We start from the raw sequence: 12,336 nt of genomic DNA, 5'->3' as shown, positions 1-12,336 counted from the left end.
TCCAACAATCTGGTATTCAATATGAGCAGAGCAGCCACAGGATGTTACAGATTACTCTTGGCTTTTTGAACTCTGGCCTTGGTCGAGTGCTGTTGTGTGCAATTGATCAAAAATCTAATTTATGAGTGAATAAATGTCTGCTAATGTAAAACAGAGCTGGACATCTTTCTGTTTTTCTTTGTCATGCTGTATCACAGATGTCTCCCCGATGTATTACCAAGCCTATTGTGTAATCCTTGTGTAACAAGTGTCCTGTCATCACCACACAGGGCCTGCTGATAATACTCACTGTGCTCACACAAATTGGGAATCCTGTCATCCAGTCCTTTACATAATCGTCAATGTTAAAACGTTACGTATATCATTTGTATTTATTGTTCTCACTGATTTTAATACCAGCTTTACTCACTCAGTGAAACTCACAACAGGTTTATCTTTGCAAACGCACAATGTGGTTGTGAGTGTTCAAGGTAGCAAGAAGAAAATGAATGAATAAATGAATAATAAATTAAATTAAGTAAAGATAAATTAAACTGGAAACGGCTCCAGTATTAAAGGTTCAGCAGCTATTTTTTTACCGTCCCTGTTATATGACAGCTGATTTCGTCCTCTGCTTGAGAGTAAGGAGCTCCTGGACCTTACCGTCGCCCCAACTTGTTTACAATTTAAGCTGCTTTTTAAATCTCATGGCAGTGGGTTGTACACACAACACATTGTCGAAATGTCACACCTGTCCTGTCCTGCCAGCTGTCCCTTTTGCACAGACGTTGATTTAGCGCTGTTACTACCTCCGCAGCCGGCTTAAAGGCGAGACAACTCTGTCCCCTAATGCTGCGATTGTACCTTTTTATAAAGAACTGCAAGGTGGATTAATGGCGTGACATTCCCGCCTTGAACAGGTAGTGCCAAGGGCTTAATACATGTCAATCACTGCTTGTGCACATGCTGCACTGCCAACATCATATACAGCAAAGACAAGTTAAAAGAAGGAAGAAAGAGAGAACACAGATGACGAAAAGCTCATCTTAACTTCTAATTTCACAGAAGAAGCAGAAGAAGACCAATGTCTTCTCTGATTGGTTGTTTTCATTCAGGTGCGGTGGATTCTTTAGTACCATAGGTACCACTAGGAGGAGCCAGAGGGACATGATTCTTTCTAAGATTATCTGTCTCATGTAGTACTGTCAGGATATAGTGACGGTTTGTTCTAAATTAAAGTTACCTACTGTAGCTTTAATGCAAAAAAAAACAAAACAATTTTATTTTCAATTCATGTTGAGTATTTAATATTCTGTGTAAAAGATTATAATGCCATATGAAAAGATTTGACTAAAAGTTGGTTATAGTTTCATCTGTGTTGAGACTAAAGGAGCAAACAGGTTTAAACTCTTCAAGTGTCGCTCCCTTCTAAGGTGTGTTTTGCCTGTTTACTTCTTGGTTGTTTACTTTGGCTGTACAGGATGAAGCGTGTGCAGAGTTTGATACCAGAAAGCTGCTCTACCTGCTGGGGAAAGTTTCCTTGAGTTTAAATGTTTGTTTTACACGTGTACACACAAGCAGGAGTTTGTGACAGCTAGTTTGAGAGCCATTCATGGTGCAGGACACAACTTACACAAGTGTGATGTGGAAACTTGAACCCTCTGGTGCACATTTCAGTTAAATAAAGGACATCTTTAAGTCAAACTTTTAAGAATGCACCATATTTACATATTAATGGATTCTGGATTTTTTATTTAGTGTGTTTACATGTGCACCAATATCCTAGTTAGGATAGTGTTTTTGGAAAAATGTGCTGTGCATGTAAATATATCTTACACTGGTTTCAGAGCCCTCGATAAGCCATTATTTCAGTTTTGAGAAACCTAGATAGTAAAGCACAGTACAGTGGCATGTTAACACCATGTTGTCCAGATTTCTGAACACTCTTTGTTCCAGACAGTCTCTGCTCTCCAGATTTGGTTCAGAACATAGAGGCTGAGATGGCGAGAAACAAAGACACAACTGCACAAATATGATCAGAACCCTGCGTACTGTTAGAATCATGTACAGGTACATGAATAACATGTATCATGTTCCATGTAAACATCACATATCAAAATTAAGACCAAAACCAGAATAAGGCTTAAAACTGGGGTACTAAGGCACATATAAATACACTCGTTGAGGGAGAAGGAGCAGATCTAATTAAATTAATTTTAATTTACCTTTTTTTTTTTATTTTTACCTTATTTACCCTTTTTTCCTGTGGAAAAAAAACACATTAGACTTTATTATTTAATTATTATTTATTCCAACCAGAGTATTTTTATATGTGGTTGAACTGTCGACCGCATGTCTGTAGGGAATCATTAACCTTTGACAACATTAATGCAGACCATCACTTAGTACCATTATTTAATATATTGATTAAGTGTACACTGTTAACATAGACTTGCTGACTCTGCCAAGAATTACACCGCTGTCACTTCACCTTCTAATTTTTGCTTCCAAGTGTTCTTGCACAGCCCAGTCCTTTCTTTAAATCTATTCTTTTTTAATTTATTATTTTTTTGACAGCAGTTTTTATAACAAATTGTGAGAAACAATAATTTATCCTGCTGTTTAGATTTTTTTTTAAATTTAAATTTAAGAACTTTGTACATTTTTGGAGGGATAAAATGTACATATAAGGGCCATGAAATATATGCCAGGGGGAGACTAGAGGAAAAACAGAGTAGCAGTCAGTGAGGTAGGGTCTTTTGCACGATACTGCCCCAAAATCAGGCCGTAGGGGTCACGTGTATTTCACCCTCTTGGCCCAGCACTGAATGAACACATTTTTCTGAAGATGATGCAAAAAAAAAGTATTAAATATGTTCTTATTTTAGTTTTATACACCTCTTATTATTTATTTATTTCACTTCCTGTAAGTATCTGTACTGTAGCTGTCTTTGTGCTGCTGCAGTAACTGAATTTCCCCACTGGGGCCCAATGAAGGTTTATCTTATTTTATCTTGTCTGCAGTAATGAGCAATATTATGAACATGATAGTGAATATTATTAACCATGCACTCTTACTCTAACCTCTAATTTCAGATCTGATACTGTACATATATCTATACACAGCCAACCTGATTTTGGCATTGTATTAGTCCATATTTTGGATGTACATCTTTTTTTTCAAGTTCTTGAAGTGAAGTAATTAAAACCTTAAAGGGACAATTCAGATTTTCTGAAGTGAGGTTGTATGAGGTATTTGTCTATAGACTGTACATTACATTATTATAATAGATTACAGTAGATGGTGGTCAGCACCCCCCCAGTTTGGAGAAGCAGGTTGGAGTGCAACATGGAGGAGTCAGCAACAAAGCAGATTTTAGCCACATGAAAAAAATCCAACCTAAACAAGATCAATATCAGTTTAAGTGTATGCTATATTTATAATATTTTCACTGTTTCATGTTACTGTCAGAGATTTCAAGTGGGAAAAAAGAGTGATTAAGATCGCTGAACACAGGAGCTGCTGGGCTACTGCTGCTTTGAACAGATATTTTGTTTGTGTTATTGTGTGACGCTGTGTTAATTCAGATTCACCAGAAAGTCACACAATAACACAAACTAACTAACTGATTGAAGCAGATCTAGACCAGCAGCTCCTGTGTTCAGCGAGCTAAAATTACTGTTTTTGTCAATGGAGTTTAGTGGCTTTAACAAGAGCATAGATGGGGAACTGAAGCTGCTAACGGTCTCTCAATATAACATTCATTTAAACTGATATTGATTTCTTAGGTGGGACTATTTTAAGGTGGCTAAATTGGTTTTATTTTGTTGCCTCCGTTCACAGCAGAACATTGTTTAGCTCCCATGTCAGGATCCATCTGGCCTGCTTCTTCATACTCAGGGCATGAGGACTGACATCAGCTGTATATAATATACTATCTATGGATAAATATCCTATATAATTCAACTTAAAAAAATCTCTTTAAGTGTCAGGTTCCCTTCAACAATGACAATTAAATATATATAAGTAAATCTATCTATCTATCTATCTATCTATGATATAATATCTTTAAATAGTTGTCATATGTCAATGTTTCCTTTGTTCAGCACTGTTGTCCTTTTTAACAGTTAGGTCTATTTCTATGGAGCGTACAATGACAGGAACACAACCTGGAGTCAGTTCTGTGTAACAGTTATGTGCAGCCCACACACTGTCTTTGCCAGTTAAACTGATTCTGATTCAGATTTCATTTTTATCCTGAAATGATGACGCCGGTTGACAACCTGACGTCACATGCGGCGCAGACGTCATCTCATACGCCCTCAGCGCTGACCAAAAACATTTGTGTCCAGGCGTTAGCGCTCCGGAGAGCCCGACAACACTGGCTTTTTTCCTTTTATTTAATCAAGTCTTACTCACAAGCCGATAGAGGTTCTTCGAATATGGTCTGTGGCGGTTTCACCTGTTCCAAAAATGCGCTTTGTTCCCTGAACGTGGTTTATATGGTGAGTATTCAAAATGGATCATCATGCTAAGTTTTAGCGAGCTACGTTAGCTTAGCCTCAGTAGCTTCTGAATGAACTGGCGTAATGTAAGCTAGCAAGTTAGCTACAGCGCAGAAAGATAACTGATTTCGCCTTTTGTTTAATATTCCTCTGTTTTCATTTTGCAGCCGACCAGTGGTATGGGTTTATTTCTGTTCATTACATATTACAACGTTAGACATTTGTAGTGTCCATTAGCTAACTAGACAAAAATGTAGAAAGTAGTAATTTTAGCTAATCTTAGCTAGCTGCTAGCTATCGCCATTATGTGTATGGAAGCTACCGTTAGCTGGGAGGCCAGCTGACCCAAAAACGTGAAAGTGACATGCTTGAATGGTTTATCTGCCGCATCCTCTGTCCTTCTTACTCACAAAAAAAGATTCAATCGGCTCATGTGTTTGTTCGTGTTTCAGTCATGTGAATAGTGATAGTCAACATGTTGTCTCAGCTCGGTTAACGTAAACTCACCGTGAACTGATGGTTAAATTGAGATTAAAAATGAAATATGGAAACCACTGTTTCACGGTACTTCTTTTGATAGCAGTAAGTATGACCTCTCTATAACTTAACATTGTGAATAGATGTCTGAGGGGAGGTTAGACTTCATGTTTTGGCTGTGGTTCCTGTTGTATGTGATCATATTTTCTTGTTCCTGTTAATATTCTAAATTTATCATGTACACAACAGTTAAAGAAAAGCAGTCGTTAAAATAAGTCTCAGGCTCCCTCAAACAATATTATTAAATATGTATCAAAAATACATCACGCAAGTAGAACAAAGAGAATCTACACTAAACATAATTGATGAAATATAACATAAATAATAATAGTAATTGCAAATGAATAAACTAAATACAAACAGGAATGTAATAAATTTAAATGCATAATATCTGCCTAGGTCTTTCTTTCTCCCTCTCTTTATCCATCTATCTATCTATAGAACAGCAAACAGTTTTGAATACTAAATAGTATTTAAAAAAAAAGAGTGGCCATATGAGTGTAAATGACACAGGCAGTAAAGCCTCAAATATGCACCTGAGTTAACACCAAAACGAAAAGTCTCACCAAAAATCAACCACTATAAGGTAATGTTGCATTTATTGCAGGGCTGTCGCATTGCATCACATTCTACAGCTGTTTCTATTGTTCTCGTCTCTAACTGTGTCACTGTTGCTTAGTAATGTGTTGTTTTGTGCCTCCCCTGCCATGTGTTGAGTATTGTTGGTTGATGTGTGCATTGGGCAACAGAACATTAATGTTTAACTGACCTGTCATGTCTTTTATCTGTCGTGCCTATTTTTATTGTCTAGAACTGAGGAGATTAGTCCAGTAAGATAAGATAGAAGTTTTTATTTTTCCCAGAAGAGCAGCTGCCGTACAAAGTAGGAAAGAGTGCACATAAAACAAAGTCTAAACAAAAAGACTAGCAATAAGGTGCAAAAAATATAACGAATTAGTCAATTAAGATTAAATGAATAACTATTCTGATAACTGATAAATTAAGTCAGTTTTTTTAAGCCAGGATACCAAACATTTGATAGTGCCACTTCTAAAATGTTGTGTTTGCTTGTCTTTATTATAATAAACTTAATATCATCGGTATAAAATTGTAGAGTAGACAGAATAAAAATCAATTTGAAGATGTCATCTAGGGCTGTTGTAAATTGTGGTGGGCATTTTCCATGTTTTACGATGTTTACACACCAATTAATTGAGTAAATACCTGTCACGTTGATTGGAAATAAGGAGTTTTGGCTATTAAAAGTAAATTTTGTCGTCATACTAACTGACCCACGCAATTTTCTAAGCTGAATGAATTGTGGATCCCTCTGTGTGAGTCAAACATGCCTTCCTAATCATTTTATAGACCATTATTTATCCACAGTTTGGGTCAGACATAACTGAGCTATTGAGTCAAAAACATCTTGATACTGTTCGCCTTACACTCTCCTACCTGCTGTCTTTATCCTTCTTAAGTCTGCCAGGCATGCATTGTGTGAAAGACATGGGAGTAAAGGTAGCACTGGATCATTTGCTTGCTGTTGTGATACACTAGCAGCCACACAGTCATCTCACTGTTGAAAGAAACTCTAAGACACAACCCACCCAGTCAGAAAACTTTGGAACGTGTTCACATGCCACCAATCATGTTGACAGCTGAGCTGAGTCACTGTAACTGTCACGAGTGTGATGCTGTAGTTGCTGTGTAGAATTAGGACAGTGACAGCAGTGAAAGAAGACGTATAAGTGCAAGAAAGACAAATAGTTCCCTCGTGAAAGGATGAACCCGTTTGAGTTAGACGTGACAACCAAATGTGAATTCTGTTATGTTTTGTCAGCTCCCTTAAAAGGTTAAGATCAGTATTTTAAGCCGTTAATATCACAGGAAATAAGCAAGACTGTTACAGTTGAGATTCTGTTAAAAGTAATCAATGAAAGGAACAAAGAAATGTGACAAAACATTACAGTTAAGTCAGTGTTTCTTATTTGTTTTACATGATTCAGCAGTCTCATGATCCAGGGCCTTGTGAAGAATTGTTAATATCAGACTCTGAACTCTTAGCCTGTTTCCTTCTTTTCCACCCTCGCTGTGTTCCACTTGTGTTATTTATTTGGCAAACGCTTCAGCTTGAATCATCACAGAGCTAACTGGTGTTTAAAGGATAACTGGTGTTAGTGGTGATCAAAACTCCGTACTATGACCACGTGATGGCTCACTTCCATCTGATGCAGCCTGCCTCAGCTGACTCTGGTTAACTTTGTTCCCTCTGCTCCCTGCAGCTGGTCGGGCTGCTGCTGATCGGAGTAGCAGCATGGGGGAAGGGGTTCGGCCTGGTGTCGAGCATCCACATCATCGGAGGGGTCATTGCGGTGGGCGTCTTCCTGCTGCTCATCGCTATCGTTGGCCTCATCGGAGCAATACACCACCACCAAGTCATGCTCTTCTTTGTATCCTTTCCTTACATTGGCACTGATATACAGATAATTATTGTGCTGTTTCCACTGAAGTGTGACTTTAAAAATGTGGTCATGTTGATGTTATATTCTTCAGTTATGTCGTCTTTGCTATGTTTTTGCACCGTTGTTTCTTTGACCTCTTCCTCTCAGTACATGGTCATTCTTTTTATCGTATTCCTGTTCCAATTTGGAGTTTCCTGCTCCTGTTTGGCAATGAACCGTGGACAGCAGGTGAGAAAACTCTATTATGTCTGCAAAAATAAATAGTTTTAAAGGTCCAGTGTGTAGGATTTAGGGGGGTATAGTGGCAAACATTGTGTATAATCACATGAAAATCAGAATGATGGTGTTTTCTTTACCTCAGAATAAGCCATTTATATCTACACAGAGAGTGGGTCCTCGTCTCTGGAGTCCAGCATGTTTCTACAGTAGCTCAGAACAGACAAACCAAACACTGGCTCCAGATAAGGACATTCGTGTTTTCTTGTTTTTGCGATAGATAGTAAACAGCTCTACTCCGGCTAGCAGCGTTCGTAAACAGATATTTTTTAAGTTCACGCTGCCATCAGATCCCCCACACTGTTCCTTGACCTTCTGTGATTTATTTTATTGTACTTATTTATTTTTTTAACAAGAACTTAGCTTCATTTTATTCATATTCTTTGCTTTTCCAGGAGGCACTTCTGAACTCCGCTTGGGGAATGTTAGTGAACAACACAAAGACTCATCTGGAGACCCAGCTGGACTGCTGTGGGCTGCTCAACGTCACTGCCAGCCGGGTACAGTTTGATCAGGACCTGCAGAACTGCCCCGCTGTGAGTCTTAGATATCAAGTTTTTCATCACATTATTGAGAAAAATACTATTACTTAAAGGGAACCTAATATGCTTTTCATTATTTTCACTGTTTGAGTGTCTGATGTTCATATTAAATGTGGCTTATTTTCAAATAATGAGGTAGACAGGCTCTAGACCATTCTGAAAACTCTGTGTTCAATGTTTCTTTCGACTGGAGACAAGCTGATTCTTTATATGGTCATCTGCTTTAGGTACACACAAGTGCTTACAATACATACACTGCTAACTGTAGCTACATGCTAACGTCAGGGAAACATATAATCGTGGTTATCAATGTTGTTAATTTCTCCCCAGTTTCGGATCATATTCCTGCTAGAACAATTCCAGTTGGGAAGATTATGGTTTAGAAGCTTTTATTGGTGCAGTGTTGGTGCAGAAACGCAACGAGCGCAGATACTGAAGACTTTGAAATGCTGACCAATCAGAGCAGACTGGGCTTTTTCAGGAGGAGGGCTTAAAAAGACAGGTGCTAAAACAGAGCATCTCAGACGGAGGGTGAATACACATGTTCCAGCACAGACCGTATGAGGAAGATGAAGTGTTTTTTAAACATTACAACACGTAAACATGTTTTCGTAGAAACCAAAAAGTATGAACCGGAAAATTATCATAATGTTGTGTTCACACTGGGCGCGAATAGAATAACTTAGACCTTGTGTGAGCACAACATAACAGGTCCCCTTTAACAGAAAACCAGCTTGAACAGAACTATTGCAGATTTGCTGCACAATAAAAAAAATTTTTTTTCTGTTTCATTCACATTATATATCATGTTATTCAAATAAATGTTCAACTGCATCATAGATAGACACTGCAGTTTCACAACATGTTCTCAGTTACACAATATGCCCCACTGAATAAAATCACGTAAGCACTTCCCTTAACCAGGAGAAGTTAAAAGTAGGCCACTTTCTACAGACCTCAGAATAGATTTTGGTAGCTAATACTGGCTTAGCTGACGAACCGTTGACTCATACTGCTGAAGACTAAAGGCCTCTTCTTCTTTTTTGTGTGTCTCTCACTCCAGTCATGCAAAAAGACACCCCTCGGCTGTTACACCTGCGGGGAGAAGATGCTAGATCATGCAACAGAGGCTCTGAAGATCCTCGGGGGCGTTGGACTCTTCTTCAGCTTCACAGAGGTGAGATTCTGGTCTCCAAACCTACATCTGCTCACCATTCACTCATGTAACTAGTCTGATACATCTTTGTAGGACAAGAGAGAGACACTGAACTGAGTTAAATGTTGCATTCACATTCAACTGATTGCTGTATTTAGGCAAATGGATGTGCACGTATCCCCAAATTGGCATCTTCGGAGGGGTGGATTGTCTGTCATGTTTAAATTGAGGGTTTCTCAGAGATTTTTGTTGAGCAAATCATCCTGTAATCACAAGGTTGGCAGTTTGATTTCTTGTTCCCCCTCAAAAAAAACAGATCACACCAGAATTAAAAAATGTCAAAACTTGTTGAGAAATTATTTCATTTTAATAAAATCTCCTCAATCAATTGACCTGAATCACAGTCAGGGGCATCAAAATGTTTGACTATACATCATTTATTGTTTTTCTCACACACTAACTCCCACACTAACTGTTTACCCACTGCTTAACTGTTACTGGTCGATACCACTTGGACTACAAAGCTTAACCACAATGCACCCGATACCACAATCTTGTCCCAATCTATAAACAGATTCTGCATATGTATGCAGGCATAGTTTAAAGAGACAGGCACTAAAACAGAGCGTCTCAGTCAGAGGGGTTAGCCAGTACAGGCAGTATGAGGAAAAGAAAGGGTTTTGGAACATTAAAGCATGTGATCATGTTCAGGTAAAAACCCAACATACAAGCATGAACCTGAAAATGAGCACAATAGGTCCCCTTTAATCTTTTTGTCTTTCATGTCTTTCGCAGATACTGGGAGTGTGGCTTGCCGTGCGCTACAGGAACCAGAAGGATCCACGAGCAAACCCAAGTGCTTTCCTATAGTCGGTCCCACGTGCGCAGCTCAGTGCTGCAGATGCAGTTTCAGACACACTGGTACACATAGAATCATGCACATCTAGAGGCAGACACACAGAACAACACCACACCAACCACAACGACACGGAATGGACGAGCGCACGCAGCACCTGACTTAACGAAACACACGCACACCTTCACCCGAGACTGAGAAACTACACCCACCTGTCCAGAAATGATGCCAGAGCTCCAGCTGGAAGACCTGGATACTTATGCATGAAAGGATAACTTGTAATACCAAGAAGTGTGACTTGTTGGTGTCGCGACCCAGCCTTGATTTGAGTACCAGATCTCCTGCTAGTTTCCAACTATGTAACAAGGGATGAGACATCTCTGCATGTGTCCTACGCCTGCACAGACAAACAGCCTCTCTGTTGATTTCATTCCACACTCCAACCAAATGACTGTGCCGTGTCCAACAAAATAACTTGTATGCACCTTGAAATTTTTTCCTCTTGTCTCTAATGTAGTGCCACCACTTAAAAGACGAATATATTCCTCTGGTCAGTGCTATCGGTGATGTGTAGAACTGTAAACCCAAACATGTCCGGTGTGATGAGTTTGTGCAAGGGCGGAAAAAAGACGGCACATACTGGACATGTGGTGTAAAGTAGTTTTCGAATTGTATGTAAATGTTCTTTTGTTTTTTCAGACGCCACAAATGCCGGGGTTAAACAGGATTAGGAAGCAAGAGTAGATGTTAGGTAACGTAGTTGCTAGTCTCTCGGGTTCAAAATATTTATGAACTGTAACTGAGCCAACTAACTTTTAACAGTCGGAGATATTAGGATGCCAACGGACTGCAGCCTTGATGTTGTACATAATCTTTTAGAAATCATTCTCGATGGGTTTGCCATGTAGTTGTCCCTCTCGCTGGGAGGTTTGCCTGCATAGTTGAGGTCTTTGACGGCCACAATAATACACCCCTCCTGTATTTAATATGTTCCTTTGTGTCGCACAGTGATGTTGCTTAGTGTAGACTCTGGTAGTAGAGAAGTGGATTCAGGTACGTATCATTTTACCTCCTGTCTAACTGGAAGAAATCACCAAAAAAAAAAAAAAAAAATAGTGCTGGTTAATTTGAAATAATTGGGTAAATTTGGCCGAAACTGCTCATCGCAAACCCAGTTTTGTTTTTAAATGATGTTTATTGTAAATGTGCTCTTGGTTGCAATTATTTTTTGAATATTTTGAAACAATTATTTAGATTTTGTTCTCAGTTGCCATCCGCTCTTTTTGTTCACCAGTGTTAAGATGCTTTGTAAAAAAAAAAATGTGTTAAATATTTCAGGATCTATTTAAGTTAAGTTTGAGGACGCACACTAGGCTGAAATTATGTCGTAGTTTTAATGATATAATTTTGATGCCTTGCTCGATGTTTGACATTTCCTGTTTATAAATCACTGCTTATTAATTCTCTCTTTTAAGGTGTTTCTCCTCTTGTTTTATTGTTGAATTGCTTTTAACTTAAAGGACTAACACAAACTGTAATTACATGTCTTACTTGAACCTGTCGACTTGGCTGGTAATGGATTTCCTGCTGCTGATTCAGAGTCATCGCTGGTGTAAACAAACATTTTGACAGATCTTAAGCATTATTATGCCATATATTAAACCTCACTTTGAATTTGTGTGCACTTGTTATTCAAATGTATCTTGAATTTTTGAGACTTAATTTTCCAAATAATAAAACCTCAGATTGGAAACTGTCGCACTTGAGTCATGTTTAAATAAATATGCAGCCTGAATGGTGTAATTATGTTTTTGATGTGCGTTCTTGCTCTGACAGTAGTAATTACGGGTCATTTTGAAGCTCGGCTACCAGCGAGGGCAAGTTACTGAGTACAGTTTAGAGGTTTTACTTTACTCAAGTATTTTGTTTTACTCTCATGCCACTTTATACTTACACTCGTCTACATCTCACAGACAAATATTGTTAGTTATTTGACAAATTAAGACTTTGACAGGGTGACTG

General features: G+C 38.5%; 1 protein-coding gene across 1 annotated transcript; it reads left to right on the top strand.

Moving 5' to 3' along the window:
* Positions 1-4,292: 4,292 nt before the first annotated feature.
* tspan31 (tetraspanin 31) lies at positions 4,293-12,089 on the top strand. Its single transcript, XM_049580217.1, has 6 exons — positions 4,293-4,485; positions 7,305-7,472; positions 7,632-7,712; positions 8,156-8,296; positions 9,366-9,479; positions 10,254-12,089. The coding sequence occupies exons 1-6, from the start codon at positions 4,423-4,425 to the stop codon at positions 10,326-10,328; spliced, it is 642 nt and encodes a 213-aa protein (XP_049436174.1). The 5' UTR covers positions 4,293-4,422; the 3' UTR covers positions 10,329-12,089.
* The last annotated feature ends 247 nt before the right edge of the window (positions 12,090-12,336 follow it).

The sequence above is a fragment of the Epinephelus fuscoguttatus genome, linkage group LG7, assembly GCF_011397635.1.
Source record: "Epinephelus fuscoguttatus linkage group LG7, E.fuscoguttatus.final_Chr_v1".
In the NCBI taxonomy this organism is placed as follows: domain Eukaryota; kingdom Metazoa; phylum Chordata; class Actinopteri; order Perciformes; family Serranidae; genus Epinephelus; species Epinephelus fuscoguttatus.
The sequence above is the reverse complement of the archived record's forward strand: the minus strand, read 5'-3'. Positions and strand labels throughout refer to the sequence as shown.

What these genes read in the sequence shown, in the direction of transcription:
- tspan31 (XM_049580217.1), top strand. Translation starts at nt 4,423, where the DNA reads ATGGTCTGTGGCGGTTTCACCTGTTCCAAAAATGCGCTTTGTTCCCTG. An exon ending in ACCAAGTCATGCTCTTCTTT is followed by an intron (nt 7,473 to 7,631) that starts GTATCCTTTCCT and finishes TCTTCCTCTCAG; the next exon opens with TACATGGTCATTCTTTTTAT. An exon ending in ACCTGCAGAACTGCCCCGCT is followed by an intron (nt 8,297 to 9,365) that starts GTGAGTCTTAGA and finishes CTCTCACTCCAG; the next exon opens with TCATGCAAAAAGACACCCCT.